The 17,332-nt window shown below is 37.6% G+C and overlaps 1 protein-coding gene across 7 annotated transcripts in view; it reads right to left on the bottom strand.

Annotated features, from left to right (window-relative positions):
- The window catches only part of ANKFY1 (ankyrin repeat and FYVE domain containing 1), an 80,133-nt gene that overhangs the window by 19,876 nt on the left and 42,925 nt on the right, over positions 1-17,332 (bottom strand). For all 7 annotated transcript variants that reach the window (XM_016138818.2, XM_016138813.2, XM_036222206.1 and 4 more), the window contains 7 exons: positions 14,339-14,462; positions 13,068-13,217; positions 11,646-11,811; positions 5,738-5,942; positions 2,960-3,028; positions 2,540-2,739; positions 863-960 (listed from right to left, as the gene is read on the bottom strand). In XM_016138818.2, coding sequence (XP_015994304.1) covers positions 863-960; positions 2,540-2,739; positions 2,960-3,028; positions 5,738-5,942; positions 11,646-11,811; positions 13,068-13,217; positions 14,339-14,446 — 996 coding nt within the window. In that variant the 5' untranslated portion in view covers positions 14,447-14,462. The remainder of the gene's footprint in view (positions 1-862; positions 961-2,539; positions 2,740-2,959; positions 3,029-5,737; positions 5,943-11,645; positions 11,812-13,067; positions 13,218-14,338; positions 14,463-17,332) is intronic.

Genomic DNA, 17,332 nt, shown 5'->3' with positions numbered 1-17,332 from the left:
GTGCCAGTCACAGTTCTTGGCTCATCCTATTACCAGCTGACCGCCATGACTTTTGATCCATTCCTCCTACTCTCTTCCCCTTCCCCCTGTGCCATCATCCTTAGTTTCTTCAGTCTCCCCAAGCACCCTCCAAACTCCCTGGCACCTCATTTTCTGCATTTCCAATGACCTTTTTAACCACCCTAAACTTGGCATTTATATTTATCTTACTAACTATAAAAATATGACTATTATTAAACAACGGAGGACATCCAAGTATCACTAAAATAAACACTGCAGAAAATGAAAGAGCCTCACAATCACAGCCCCAGATATAAACAATGCTTTCAATATGACCATCATGTCTCTTTGAGCCCCGCCAGCACATCTGTGCAGTTTCTTTCACCTGTTTTATCAACCTCATCTCAAACTCTGATTAAGGGCACCTTCCTCCACTTTTCAAAATTAGAAACATTTTAAGTTAGTACTACAGGTAACTTGATTCAATATTCAAAAGCTGCAAGACTATACAGTGACTGACAAGAAGTTTCCTTTCATGCCTTGCCCCACCACCCAATTATCCTCCCCTAAAAAAACCATTACCAGTTCCGTATTTCTTTCCTGTAACAGAATATCCATAGAAAGACAGACATACGTATATTGTAGTTTAGGATCTGATATACTTAGGAAATGGTTGCTGAATGAATCAACCAACCAATATTTGAGGATAAAAGCATTTGTTTCACTGTTTTTTTAACCACATGCACGTATTACTTTGACAAAAATTTAAAAAAGAATCTATTCCATTTTTTCCTCTACATCTGCCACTGCCATTTCTTCCATAGATCAAAACCACTTCCCCTGACTGCCCTGTCAAACTTACCCACTTGTTTCTGTGGTTGACGTGGGCACCATTGGTTGCAAGGAAAAGAGCTGCTGCCTCATTTCCTGCTTCAGCTGCCCGCTGTAGTAAGCAATTTCCTAGGAGAAAATGGGGCATATTCATTCTTCCATTTGCATAAAAATGAGATCCAGTTCCACCCTGCACCATACCCCAACCTTTCCCTTCACTTATTTCAATTGAGAAGCCCACACCAGAAGGCGGTACAAATTAAGTCCACATAGGCACTCCCTAATTGTGGTCAGAGACTAGGATGAACCTAGGCAGAGCAAAGACTTGGTCTAGAAGCCAGAAGACACTCATTCCTCTTCCCTGGGTTTGCACTAGCCAGTACCCAGGACCGAAAGCAAGTTATGCTTCCTTACTGGAGCTGCATTAGAAGTTTCTCAGCCGCAAGTGCTACTGACTTTTTGGGGTAGATAATTCTTTGTTGTGAGGGGTCCATCCTTATACTGTACAATATTTAGCAGTATCTTTGGCTTCTGCCACTAGATGACAGTGGTGCCCCCAACTTGTGACAAACAAAAAAATGTCTACAGATGGTGCCAAATGTCCCTGGGAGGAAGGGAGTCATTCATATTTGAGAAACTCTGGGCTAGATGACCATTTTAAAGACATTGTGAGCTAAAGTTCTACCAGAAAATGCCCCTGAAACAATTCAGTTTTATTCCGAGGACCTTAAATATGTTTGTTCCTGGCTTAGAAATGTTTTGTTTAGCACTATCGGTCTTTTCTAAGTGAAACAAAATTTTTTTCTTCTTTTCCTCTTAAAATGGTTAAGCCCAGAGCAGTGCTTCCCTATTAAAATCCATTTCCTTTTTGAATAAACACAAAATCTAATGTTCTACATCTATGCTATTTGAAAACACAAACAAAATTAAATACCAGGACTAAAAACAAGGTAAAGAGATGGGACAAAGCACTGCTTTATTTTCATCCTATTTTTTCCTTTTTCCTCAGAGAAAGTCATTGCACCCCTAGTTGAGAGTCATTCTAATTTAGACCCCTAAAGTCTCATTGTCATTTCTATAGTCACTGTGGTATACACAAAATGTACATCACACATAGGTTTCTTCGTTATCTGGGAGTACAGGTTTCCTAAGAAACCTTTTGTAAGCTGAAATGGCATAAAGTGTAAAGCAATTCTCATTAATTATATGGAAAAACTTTTAAGCATTCCCAGACCCCAAAAATAACTTACCAAATCATACCAAATAACACATAAAACCTAAAATAAAACACTAACATAGTAAAAGCAGTGTCACACTTGCTGCTTGGGATACATGCTGCCTTGCTGCAAAACAGATGCTGAAAGCCGTTTTTGCTTTTTGCCTTTTTTTTGTAAAATTTGTTTTAATTTCTAATACAGCAAATATCAGAGCTATAAGCCCACCAAAACAAAAGCTCTTTGGAATATAATTTTTAATTGAGTAAAAGGAGTTCTGAGTCCAGAAACTCTGAAACTCACTCCATTGAACAAATGAAAGTATTTCAGCTTAAAGGACATAACTCAGAGTCTGGCTATATTTTTTGAAGCATAAGATCAAAAAAAGAACTCAGATTTATAATAGTATGTCACCCAGTTTCTAAATTGTAGGTAAAACACTATTTCACGAAGCCTCCAGACTTAGCATCAGCTCTTAATGATCTATGCTTTACCTGTCATCGTATCAGGTGCATTGGTGTTGCTGCCACGCTGAATGAGTCTGGCTGCAAAGCTGTTTTCATCAAATGAAGTCCCATTTACCACAGGAAGGTCTTCGAAAGGGTTTACAGACTGGTCGGATGACACAGTGATGTACTGTACTGCAAGCCACAGAGCTGTGCTGCCTTCATGGTCTTTCAGTTCTAAATCTAATCTAAAATAAGAAAGCAATGTGAACAGCAAACATCTTCTCCAGACACTCTATATTGCTAAAAGCCTCAACCTTTCTCCTTGCGCTTCTTGAATGATTGTTTTTTAATTTTACTTTTACTTATTAAAATTTATAAAACTAAAAGAAATTTAAAAGAATTATTTTTCACTCACAATCCCACCCTCACAACTGCTTTTTCATTTCTCCATGTCTCCCTACGTACTGTTTACACTGCAACAACTGATTGAACACGTATTCATTCCTGGCCACGATGGATAAGTGTAAAGGAGTCCTGCAGGATGAAAAAGAGATGTCAGTCAGAACAGGACCAATTACTCAGAGCAAGAGGTGACTAAACTGTGTAGAATCACCATCCACAACAAATCCTACATTTGTACAAAAGTGTCTTCTTAAACCCTGCCAAATAGTTCCTTAAAACCATGACCAAGTATCAATGAATGAAAATGGGTTTGCTTATATGTTACCACTTATTCAGTGGCCGAAAGGACAAGAATCAATAAAAAGAACAGATAAAAAATACTTCCTATTAAATACTGACACTTACTGTGTATATACTCATGTTTTTAAAACAGCAGTTTCTACCATAAGTATGCATATTTTCCCCTATCTTCCACAATTCTCAAAATAAATATTTTTCTTCCCATAATTTTCTGTTATTCTCAAACATGTTCAGAGTGGCAACAGGTAGGAACTGGCATTTAACCACTCTTCACTGCTTTTCTCTCTCAAGTGTCTTGAAAGTGACAGCCATTGCAGAGCACCAGGCTGGCATGTATCTGAGAGGCACAGACTGCCAGAGTTTACTGCAGTTGGGAAGGGGAAGTGGGGGTGAAGAGAAATGAAAGAATCAACAGAAGTTAAAAAAAAAAGGATGCAATTTTTGAGGGTAATAAAGTAATTACCACATGATACTGAGAGTTCACGGAGATCCATCATCTTTAAGTATGAGTACCGCCATAGCTGAGATGTCATCAAACTGGACAACAGAGGTTGCTCTGCCTAGAAGATTCCCTGAAACTCCACCTCCCCCAACTCACAGCCCTACCCAAGCCACATCTAGTTGTGTCCTGGACAAGTCCTATGCCACCTGCTGAGCACCTCCAAGACCCACACTGGTGGCAGCTGACCTCGGTGTCTGGTGTAGCTTCTTGCTGAATCTTACTTAACATATGGCTCTGGAGAGGTAAACACTGGGGCTAAACTTGGCCTGCAGCTGAACCCCTCTCAGGACTGTACCACTGGACACCAACTACACAAAGCCATGTCAATAAGACCAGGAGACTTAGGAGCTTTGCTTAGCACATAAAAACAGACACAGAAAAGTTGCCAAAATGAGAAAACAAAGAAGCAGAAATCATATAAAAGAACAAAACAGAGATCCAGAAAAAATGGAGCCAAGCAATCTAACAGATGCAGAGTTCAAAACACTGGTTAAAAAGATGCTCAATGAACTTAGGAGAAGTACAGATGAACTCAGTGAGAACTTTAACGAAGAGATAAAAAACATAAAAATGGAAATAGAAATTATAAAAGGGAATGAGTCAGAAATGAAGAATATGTTATCTGAGATAAAGAGTATATTAGAGGGAATCAACAGAGTTGATGAAGAGGATCGAACCACTGATGTAGAGGATGGGAAAGGCAAGGATGCCCAAGCAGAATGGCAAGAAAAAAGGAACCAAGAATATAATAATTTAAGGAGCCTATGGGATAAAATTAAATGTAAAAACATCTACGTGACAGGGGTACCTTAAGGAGAACAGGGAGAACAAGAAGTTGAAAACCTATTTGAAGAAATGATGGAAAACTTCCCTAACCTGGTGAAGAAAATAGACATACACCCCAGGAAGCTCAGAGAGTCCTAAGAGGAACCTGAAGAGGCCCATATCAAGACACATCATACTTAAAATGCCAAAGGTTAAACGCAAAGAGAGAATCTTAAAAGCAGCAAGAGAAAAGTGGTTAGTTACCTACATGGCAGCTGATTTCTCAAAAGAAACTTTGCAGGACAAAGGGCTTGGCACAAAATATTCAAAGTGATGAAAATCCAGGATCTATACCCAACAATACTTTATCCACCAAAGCTATCATTTAGAGTCGAAGGACAGATAATATGCTTCCCAGATAAAAATAAGCTAAAGGAATTTATCAACATCATGCCAGTATTACAGGAAATGTTGGAGGGACGTCTTTAAGAAGAAAAAACATGTATCAAAAACAGGAATAAAGAATGGTAACAACTACATTACAATCAACCAGTATCTCAAATGGAAAAGAATTAAGTGCTCCGACCAAAAGATAGAGTGACTGAATGAATATGAAAACAGATCCCTACATATGCTGCCTACAAGAGATTCACTTCAGATTAAAAGACACACACAGGCTAAAAGGAAGGGGACGGAAAAAGATATTGCCTTGATGGACCTAGAGGATATCGCATTGAATGAAGTAAGTCAGATAGACAAATGCCATTTGATTTCACGTACATGTGGAATCCAAAGAACAAAATAAAAAGCAGCAACAACAACAGAAGAAACAAACTTATAGATATAGAGAATATTTTAGGGCTACTAATTAGAAGGGAAATTGGGAGGATGATGAAAAAATGCAAAGACATTAAATACAAATGGATAGTTACAACACAGTCATGGAGATATAAAGTGTAGCATAAGGAAAATAGTCGATAATGTTGTAATAAATACATAAGGGGAAGGGAGTACTAAATTCAGTGGGGTGATCACTTTGAGTTATATGGATCTCTAATCCCTATGCTGCACAACTGAAACTAATATTGCATGCCAACTATAATTGAAAAAAAAAACTCATTGAATTGTACAATGTAAATATGAGCAAGTGATTGTTTATTATATTTCAATAAAGCTGGAAAAAAATATTAAGTCCCTGTCTGCCAGTTATGTGCCACTGTAAAATAACATTCTGGGAATGGTGCTAAGAGCAGTCTATTTGCTCACCAACTTACCTGCCCTTGCTGTCCTGCATGTTGGGATTCGCACCAGCCTGCAGGAGGGCCTCTGCAATCTGTGCCATTGCAGACATCATATCTGCTGAATGTTTCTTTGGACTGTACAACGCTACCAGGTGCAACGGTGTCTCCTGGGCACCTAATGTAGCAGCACTGACACGGGCCCCATTCTTAATGAGGAAAGTCGAAGCAAAGAGATCGCCTTGAAATCAAATAAGAGAAGAAATTGTCACATATGACAATACCCAGAGCAAGCTATTCTGGCCAATATTTCCTCAAAAAGTCATTAAGTTAGTAACTGCAGAGAAAAAAGAGGGAAAACTGGCTGTGTCTAAAGTGGAACCTCTTGGGACACCTGTAAGTGGAAACTCATCATTGAGATCAGAGTTACATACCTGAATTCAAAAGGCTTCATTCAATTTCTGATTACCTGTTATCCGTTCTGCCCTCACACCTCTATATTGATTCACTATTTAAATATACCAGGCTTCTATCCTTCAAAGGCCTCTTCTGGTCATCAACTCTCAAAAAGAGTTCCAAAGTTTCTTCCCAACACGATTGGTTCCCTCATTTCCTCATTACAGTCTGTACCTAAGCAACACGTACCCATAACCTGCTGCACTTGCATACAGGTTCCTATTCAGAGTAAGACCATGTCTGATTGACTTATTATTATTACAAAGTCTTTTTATTTTCTCAGTCTCATTACACACACAAACAATAGTCTTAGTAAGAAGTTTACAATGGAATATTTGAACAAAGAATCTGTACACATTACTAGTTTCAAAAAAATTTACATGGTGAATTAACTGGTTGTAAAAACAAAATCTCATTCTAAGTCCCTTCCATTGCCTTAACTCTTGGAGCATTACAGGTAGAAGAGTCTAACTAGGACCATTTACAAATACTAAATCGAGACTGAATAACTTACATAAAAGTCCAATAATTTCGATAGCTCAAACTACCAAGTTTGACTATTCGGTGCTCTGTATGAAGGGGAAAAACTACCTTGACGTCTTGACGAAAGGCCAAGAATTAAGTTTACATAAAGATATTAAAGGCATACAATTCTGAAAATACTTTGTCACATGCTCACAAAGAAAAGCTGACTCTAGATCGATTCTGTGAATATATGATTACATTTAGAAGCAAGCAATCTGACAAGTGGCAATTTAATGTTAAAAATACCTGTAGAAAACCAGTTTAAGTAAACTTGTCAACTTAACTTAAAGGATGATAGAGATTAAGCAATTAAGTTTGCAATAAGATTACTTCAAGTTCAACCTTCCTTGGATTTAGTTCCATTTTATAATTTAAAACATGCAAAAACAATTACTATACATAAAATTAACACTTCTTAAAAAAATAAGGCAAGAATAGCAATGCCTCATGAGATAATAAACTATTAACAGAGAAATCATCCAGTTAGAAAAGCACAATGCATATTTTGAGACATTTTACCTAGCTGGGTAAAAGCAATCCTTTCAGTGGCCTCCAGGTAGTGTCAACTAAGCTCATAGCTGAGAAGTCTTTCAAATCAAACTCATCCTCCCCTTGGTCCACATGTCTAACTTCAGAGGGTATACCAGAGTACATATCTAAGTCATCTCAAGAGCTCAGTCTGTACCTGGAATCCAGAGGTACATTCTAGACTGCATCTACAGTTCATCAAGGTTTATTTTAAGGGATGAATTTCTTGCAAATTACATCCTCCTTTAGCTAGAAGATCCAAAGAATGGGAACAACCTCCCAGGTTAATTTACTGGTTCTATGATTGTGACTGTACTTCTTAAAGTTGTTAGATGTCTTAGGATGAAAGTCTAGTTGTTAAAGATGCCTTGGAACTTCTTTACTACAATGATCATAAGCAATGGTTAGATCTGTTTTTTCATTGCATCAGGACACTTTCATCTATTTCTAATTCTGTTCATATTGTAGATGAACACTCCTTTGAATCATAACTTCCAGATGATGATTTTCTCTTGAAGTCACTTATGTAAAGTTTTCATTTATATAATATTTCATCTTCAACTATACTTATGCAGTCTGAACATCTAGAATGGGGCTTAGAATTTCAGGAGTGGCAAAGCTCTCAAGTTTGTTATTTATATTCCTATGCTCATTTTCATATGCATATATGGGTTTCATCTGGTCTTCAGTGGACATTTCAAAATCACATGGTTTTCAACATTTCCCATGTACTCTGTACTTTCTTCCAAGGGACCATCTTGCTGGAGAATGTAAGCTCTGGCACTGAGGTGGCTAGGCTACCACAGACCTCTCAGATGCCAATCAGTCCATGTCTGATTTACTTTTGCATCCACCGTCTTATACAAAACAGGCACCAGGAAAACGTTTAGGAAGAAAATGGATTGACTGATCAAAGCTATTATTAGGTTGCACTTTAACAGATAGGCTCTAATTCCAATCAATTTTAACTTTAATAACTTAAGACTTCTCTAACCAATACATTCTAAAATATTTGCATTCTCCATACCCAATTTTTTCTTAGTGGGTGGGGGAAAGTGCAATCTTTACCAACATCATATGCAAAGGACCAAAGTGTAGATTTGTTTGCAAAAGGATTCAGGAGAGCTCTGAAAGCAACAGGTAATAAGCATACCACAGGGCTAGGGTGGGTCAGGCCTTTGCCTTCTATATATATATAAATACAGTAGAGTTCTCAGTAGAACCCTAAAGTGCAGCATGTACCCCACAGAGATTTGGTCTAGGAGAGAATATGTAAAAACAATATATTAGCAACAGAATAAAATATCCTAGAGAAAGTCACTTACATTATAGAATGGGAAGAAAATTTAGTTATTAGACAAGCCTTAAAATGAAAAGTCCGACATATAAGATACTGGAGAAGTGGAATGTGGTTTCATTATCTATAAGTTTAGCATATATTCCAAACTAAAGAGATAAAAAGATAATAAAGCTAAAACAATATAGATTAGTGAAAAACTTATAATACACTACATATATAGAAGATAAACTGGGCAATATTGCACACAGAAATAAGGGTACAGGAAGACCTATTAATGGTTGAATTCAGGTGGAAGGTATAGTAAAAAAATGTTTATATCTTAAACCCTCTTAAAAAGAATTATAGCTTTTAGATTAGATCTAGCTCATTAATAAGAGCTGAAGATTTTTCTTTACTTAAATATATATACAAATATACATATATGCATTGCACCCAAAAAGTTATTTAGGAATTACTGGAAATTGAAAATTGATGTTTTATAGTAAAAGAAAGTCAGCTCATGGGTACATGACCTAGATTAAAAAAAACAACTGACATCAAAACAAACAAACAAACGGAGGGAACAGAAAAGGTCAGAAGCACCCTTTATAAAGTTTCTGTCAATAAGAAAACTTCTAATACATTTTAGGAAGATTTCTATCAAAAACAGTTAAAATAGAAACTGTTTTATGGTTCCTAAAAGTTTCAGTTATTTCATCACCGAATTCACCAATACTGTTAGGTATGTGAGGAATTATTATAATGATGTGTCCACATAAAAATATTTCTAATAACATGTTAAAAATTTTTAAATCCACATACAATTTTTTTTTCATGCAGCTCCCTGACAGAAGTTTTACTGAGGAAATAGCCAGTAACTTTCATTATTTAATATGAACTATATTTCATGCTGCTCCAGTTGGTGGAATCATCCTCAAATCTACTACAAATAATTAGAAAGGAGCATCCTATTTAAGAGACCCGCAGATTGATGTTGGTTATTAAGGAAAATCAGCACAAAAAGAACTAGATTTTTTTAATTCAAAGATTCATCTTCTGACCCAGATCCAGTTAATCAGAAGAGATAGCATCCCTCTTGCCATATGTGTGTATATCTCCTGCCTGCCAATTTCATTCTTCATAAAAACTGATCGGTATACTTGGTTATAAGAATGATCACTATTTTGTTTATAAATTCTACTAACACATGTTCAGATCAGACTTAAATTTCATATATGAAAAGGTCTTCACTCAAATTACGATAAAATTAAACTGAGGTTAACAGTTAAATTTAAGTATGTTACTCAATTTAATTATTTGGCAAAGTCAACAGACGGATAGCTCAAGTTAAAGAAAGAAAAGTGAAAAAAAAAGTCCTACAGGAATTGGAACTCATTGTGGCTCTCCAATACAGGGGCTAGTTAAGAATAGTGGGCTGACCCTACCCCCACTGTAGTCACCGTGCAAGATGTGCTCCTAACACTCTCTCATTCTCCCAACAAATTTCAGTAAAGAGAAATGATTCCCACTTTACAGATAAGGAAAAGGACACTCAAGTTGTTAAGTGACTTGTCCAAGGCCACATAGTAAGTGGACGAGCCAGGATTCAAACCATGGTACATCCGTGCTCCAACGCCAGTGTCCACTACACTATGCCACACTCTCCAAAACTAGCAATCACCAAGCTTATCATACCCACACTGTAATTTGCAGGATTGAATACAACTGATAAATTCAGAGTAGAAGATTAAATCATCTGAAAATAAGCATGAAAAATGCACCACCAATTCTTGGCAATTCTTGTAACTAAGCAATCACCAAAATATTTAATAACTCATCAAAGATGTTTTTCCATCACACATAAGACTTTAACTCCCTAAGAGGAAAGAAAACATAATTCTGAGATTGCTTTTTTAGTAACAAGTCTATTTCCAAAATAAACATCTCAGACACTAAATGGTATGGGAAAGAATAATTCCCTATGTGGTGGAAACTTTCCCCACTGAACACACACCCAGCACTAAACACCCCAATGGCTTTGCACAATGGTGCTTGGGAAAAATGTATCTGCTCTTAACACTGACGTACTCTAAGGATATCCTTCCCAGTGATGAACAAAATTTTCCTCTCCATCAGCCAGCAAGCTTAACACTCTAACGCATGGCTTAGAGGGATATTTATATTATTAAAACTTTTGCCCAAAAAGGGCAAAGCCACAGCTGCAACAAAATCACATATGAAGTAACTACATTCCACCAATTAGGAGCAAACTTGTGAATGGCAAAGTGTCGCAGAGACAATAATGCATAATTGGATGGGTAAATATACATGATTAAGATGTGGGGAAACCAGTGTCTTTGACGTCCACATGTAAACAAAAAAGTGGCCATGGCTAAGTACTTCAATCAAGTCGTCTCTCTCTCTCTACAAAGTTAAGTCTTTGGCATTTTTGAAAGCTTTCAGTCCATAATGAACTCTACCTCTATATAGCTTCCCACTCTGTCAACAAGGATCCATTTGGGACTTAAGATCTTGTTAATAAGGCCATGGGAAACACAAAACAAACTAAAACAAAAGATGTACTTTTTTCCCCTCAAAAAGTAAATTTATTAAGATCAAAATGTTTTAATCTTAATTCTATCTCTCTACTAATGACTATATACTCAAAAGATAGCTACGATTTCATATAACTTTTCTAAAACAAAATGAAACTTTACCACTTAGCTGTGACAGATATCTAGTCTGTAAAAGCAACAACTCTAATCCACTTACTGGTGGTTTTGACAGTTTTCCTTTCTTAACAGTAATGGATACAAGTAAAAACTTCCTAACACAATTCCTGAACAAAGTAATACACTGAATAAGCAAACACATCAACAGCTTATCAATAAAAGGCACTTCCAAAAGTACCATCATTCTAGACTTTCTTCTGGGGGCCCTACTGACATTATTAAAAGCCTAACCAAGTAGGCAGAGGCAATAGCTCTTTAGTCCTTCCCTGACTCACTGATCACAAATTCTAAATCATGTAGCCTGTGAGTACAGACTCGAGAAGACTTTGAGATTTTGTGGAACAGGGTAAGAGAGTCTTCAAAAATTACTTGGATGAAAGTAAAATTGTCCACAGAGGAAAATATAAAATATACTTCTTCCTACCTCTTTGGATTCCTTTATGTAACAAGCTCCAGCCATTCTTGTCTACCATGTCCACATCAGCTTTGTGACTAACCAGCGTGGTGGCAATACTCTCTAGCCGTCGTGAAAGAGCTAGGTCTAAAGCGAGATCTCCATTATGATCCAATTCATTCAGCTTCTCAGGGAGCTGCACAGATAAATTTGTAAATTAGCACCCAGCCCGGAGAGAATACAACCGATTTTAATCTCTCCCACCTTGACTTAAATATCGTCTCCTATGCAAATGTCAAATTTTAGTACTATAACACTGCTTACTCCTCAAATTCAAATGAATTCACAAATTTCTCTCAGGCCTCCTCAGGGCACATGCCCTTCAGGGAGCATGGAATTAATGGGGCTCACAAAGCAGACACAAACACCATGGAAGACAATAATAAGGACCAAGGGGGAAATGCAGACAGTGCTATAGGAACAAAAATGCCAGTTCAGAGAGCCTGATGGGAAATAGCTAATGTTTGTATAAAAGTCTGTAGCTTAACTATTTAATTCCTCCTAGCAGTTTAATGTCCATCTCACCCTCCACTACCACACATACACACTGGACACCCAGAATAAACATACTAGACTCCCGTCTATCAAAAGCTACTGCATTTCTTCTAAGACAGTGTGATAGGCAGAATAATAGCCCCCTAAAGATGTTCATGTCCTAATCTCCCAGAACCTGTGACTACATCACCTTACACTATGGAAAGGCACTTTGCAGATAAGATTAAGGTTAAGAACCCTGAGGAAGCAGATTAGTAGGTCAGAGAGATATGACAAGGGAAGAACTTCATCCTCTATTATTGGCTTTTTTAGATAAGAGGAAGGGGGCCATGAGATAAGGAATGTCATAGCCTCTAGAAGCTGAGAACAAGCCTCAGCTTACAGCCAGCAAGAAAATCGGGACATTGGTACTATAACCACGAGGAAGTGAATTCTGCCAAAAACCCAAAGAAGCAGGATATGGATTTTCCCCTAGAGCATCCAGAAAGGAACACAGTCTTGATTTTAGAAAGGTGATGCCTGTACAAGACTTCGAACCTACAAAACTATAAGATAATAAATTTGAGTTGTTTTAAGCCACTAGGTTTGTAGTAATTTCTTACAGGAGCAAAAGAAAACTAAAACAGATTTTGTTACCTAGAAGTTAGGTTCAGCTGTAATAACTACCTAAAAATGTGGGAGTGGCTCTGAAATTAGGCAATGGACGGAGGCTAGAAGAATTTTTGAGGAGCATGATAAGACAAAGCTCAGACGGCTTTGAACAGACTAATAGTAGAGATATTACATTAAAGCCTGTGTCAGTGATGGCTCAGAAGGAAGTGAAGAGCATTACAGAGAAAAACAAATGAAGTATAGTTTGGGGAAAAGGCACGAAAATGAAAAACATAGTTACAGTACCTGTGAATCCATTTCAATTAGATAAAGGAAGACTACATCTTCTCTTTCCACTTTGATAGCTTTATGCAATGGGTACTCAGTCTTAGATTTGATCATTTTGTATAACAACTGAGCACTCATGCTGCTGAAGTCCTCTTTTCGTAGGTCATCCTAAAGATTAAAAAGATAGTGAAAAGCAGAACAGATTCAACATATCAACAATAACAACTGACATTTACTAAGAAGTCCTTAGAAGGTGCCTAGCCCTACTTTAAAGGGCTTAACTTTTCCCAACTGATTTAATCCTCACAAAAACCCTAAGATAGGTACTATTATCATTCCCATCTTACAGATGAAGAAAGTAAAGCACAAAGAGCTAAATAACTTGTCCAATTTCACACAGTGATAAATGGCCAAGCCATGATCTAGAGCCGAGAGGTCCCAAGACTCTCCTCTTTACCAAAGCATTACTGTGCCTCTTGATGAGACAGTAAGGCACAAGCAACACTGACATCCAACAAGGACACAGACACCAGAGGCCCCCTACAAGATAATAGAGTCCTTCCCTGCCCCCCAATATTAGAAAGATGACAATTACAAAATCAATCAGAACTTCCAAAAACAATTCACTCCACTGAGTCATAGTTGGTCTCTGATATTACAGATCTCTAAATTTTTACCCATTTCAGCCGAAAGGTTGCTATTTGTTTTAATTCTTTAAAATCCAATTCTTTTAGACACTTTTGCTTACAATGTTGAAAATCAAACAATTCACAGAAACCAGGTTATAAAGCATAGCAATAGCCATGATTTTTTTTTAACAATACAAAACAAACAAAACAAAGAAATGCAAGACTGTTCTTTATGATGAAAGCTACCTAAGGGCAAATCTAAATTCAACAATGTTCTCCACACAATGGAGAAAGCAAGGGGAAAAAGCTCTGAAATGATGCTGCCGAGCACTGCAGGCCTGCTAGCCCCATGGCAGCACCTGCTCCCGTGGCTCACAGCCACTTCTGCAGATGGAGGGTAAAGGCAGGTGCACCTTCACTGCAAGACTTTCTTGACCTGAGCTATCTTCTGCCCTCTACTCTGAAATCAGAACTGTGAGATTTTAAGAGCCAAAAAAGAATCTCACAGATCAAAAAATGCAACTACTACTCAGCCTTCAGTTTTGTAGTAAGAGGAAACTAGGCGTCAGACAGATACCTTTCCATGGAACCAGGTCCCAAGCCTAGGTCTTCTGACTTCCAGTGAGGGTGCTTTGTCCACACCCTCAATCTTTCACTCACCCAATGACTTGCAATAATTTCTGCACAGTAGTTCATCAGAGTGCTGGCATTCAGTTCCTCTGCAGTCTGATAGAAGCGAATACAGTTCCTGACATTCACCAAAGACATAACACCCTTCTCACATCTACAAGAGAATATTAGTAGTGAACAGTATTATTAAGACAAATATATTCACAAGTGAACAAACCAAAGCAACGATCTGTGTACTGATGGCTATGTCCAATAACACGAAAGTATAGGTTAAACAAATTAGTTATGAATAAATTACAGTTGAGCTACCATCTTTTAAAAGTATTAGAATTTCATTACGATATTATATTATTCACTCTGGTCAGAATCAAAATAACCAGTAAATAAACATGTTAAGCATAACCCCCAACTGCTTTAAAAGTAATCACATGAAACTCATGGATCATATATACAGGTAACTGTAAAATCAGACAATGGGTCAAATTTAGTCCTTTGATATTTAACCATATGGGACACATTTGCAGTTCTCACCAACACAACTCTATTGTGCAACCAGTTTGGCTTAGAAATAGCTTCAAACATGAAGCTCTATGCCTCAATTAACACCTCCTTAAAAGTCCTCCCTAAAGGTGAATTGTTTGGTATGTGAATTATAACTCAATTAAGCTGGTTTTAAAAAGCCCACTTAATGTCTACGTCCATGCTACCCTGAACAAACCCGATCCCATCTTATCTCAGAAGCTAAGCAGGGTCAGGCCTGTTTAGTACTTGGACCATCTAGGAAGACCAGGTGCTGTAGGCGTAAAAAATTTAAAAAATAAGGAATTATAAGCTGACAAGGTCTTTGCAATCTGTGAGGTCACCCAAGGACTGCCTCGCCTAATAAAATAAATAATAAAAAGCCCACTTAAAAAAATCTATCATGTTAAAAACAATTGAACTAAGAGTCAATCCACAGTACACCAAGACTGAAAAACTGGCGACAATGGATGTCTCATAAAGCCTAGTAACAACAAGACTCACAATCACTAATAAAAGAATATCAACTACAACAGGGTAGAATGGGTTGCACACAGACAAGCTCAGGGTAGAAAGGGCTGCACAAAGACAAGCAGGCATATACCATAGTCCAGAAGACTCAGCACTGGGAAGATCCAGGCTTCCACTACACCAGAATTCCTGGGAACCTTAGTGAGCCTCCACAGAACTGGCCCGGGGTGAAAGAGGCCAATAGTATGGCCCTTCCATCTCTCTTGCCTGTACATCTCCCTACAAATCAGATTTGCCTCCAAGGGCAGCACAGCAGCCTAATATAGTATCAGGGGTATTCCCTGATACCTCACCATTGCCTCCTCTGTCCCATGGCCCCCACAAAAACCATTTTCTGTTCACAAGGACAGAATGTAGTAATGAGAGAAAAAGGAACTGTGAGCTAAGACTGGGCTGAGATACACTGAATTTTAGAGACCAAAACACATTAGCTCTCTGTGTACCCCAGCACCTCCTCCGTAAAATAAGGGCACTCTATTTCAGAGGTTTAGAGATCTCTGTGTATTTTTTAAGATAAAGGAAAACTGTATTAACCTTGCACAGTAAAAGGTACATAATAGATATGCTTGTAAGTTTGAGGTCCTCAAGGAAGTTGCATAATTTAATAACTAATATGAATGGGTTTCGGTACTATTACAATGAATAACTGATTGGCTAGCAGATAATTTCCAATTTTAACAAGTGAGATTTAGTTAACAAGTGGAGAAAGACCACGAGAATGGGAGATGGGGGAAGAAAGAAGGAAAGTCATGTGAAAGACCTGGGAAGAGTGAAGAACAAACTTTCAAATCCCTACAGATGAGACTTTAAGCTAGGAACAAGAATAATCTTGGAATCATTTCTCCATCTAGCGGTAAATGCAGACATCTATTTTATTCCAAGACCTACATTTAAATCCTTTGTTTTTAAGTAACAGTGACTTGGTATAAAGAAGCATCTCCCCCAAGGCACTTTTAAATAAAATTGTTACACTATCTAAGTAAGTATTAAAACAAAGAGTAATAATGTTATAATTTTGAGCCTCTACTGTCTGTACCACTAGTTTTCCCAAACTCCCACCATACCATAGCCATGTTTGAGGAAGTCATTCTGAGCTCAGCTAGGAAATCAGAACATTCCAGGAAAAGAGTCCTCTTTTCATATATATGAAACTTTTACCACTTTTACAATGACAAGCATCTGTGGTCTTGCCATCCTAGTGTCCTAACACATGGTACAATCTCAGGGAGTACTGATTCACCTTTGCAGAGCACTTTACAAAGCACTTTTACAGATAACGCTGAGAGTCTGAAAGTTCCATTCTCTTTTCTACAACCAAATGACAATGAACCAAGATAGTCAACTATGCTTCATGAAAACAGACATTTTGGGACAACTGGCAGACATTTCATTTTCACTTAACTCTGGGATCCCCAGAGTACCATTCACGAGTTGGACAGAATATAAATAGTAACACAACTGAAAAACATGTAATCTTATTTAAAATTCATGATTCTTCTACATATGATGCCCACAAGAGACTCACTTCAGATTAAAAGACACACACGGACTAAAAGGAAGGGGATGGAAAAAGATATTGCCTTGATGGACCTAGAGGGTATTGTGCTAAACGAAATGGGTCAGAGAAAGACAAATATTGCATGATTTCACATACATGTGGAATCTAAAGAACAAAATCAACAACAACAAAAGTGGAAATAAACTCATAGAGACAGAATATTTAGAGGGATATAGATGGGAGGGGAGCTGTTGGGGACAGCAAAAAAAGGCAAAGGGATTAAGAGGTACAAATAGCTGCGGAATAGACATGGAGCTATATAGAGTGTAGCATGGGGAAGATGGTTAATAACATTGGAATAAATATGTAACGGGGTAAAGGGGTATTAGATTTAGTGGGGTGATCACTTTGCGAGTTATATGGATCTCTGATCAATATGCTTTCTAACTGAAACTGGTATATTATTGTATGCCAAC

Source organism: Rousettus aegyptiacus, unplaced genomic scaffold, assembly GCF_014176215.1.
Source record: "Rousettus aegyptiacus isolate mRouAeg1 unplaced genomic scaffold, mRouAeg1.p scaffold_m13_p_6, whole genome shotgun sequence".
NCBI lineage: Eukaryota > Metazoa > Chordata > Mammalia > Chiroptera > Pteropodidae > Rousettus > Rousettus aegyptiacus.
Note: the sequence above shows the minus strand (reverse complement) of the source record. Positions and strands in the feature narration are given on the sequence as shown.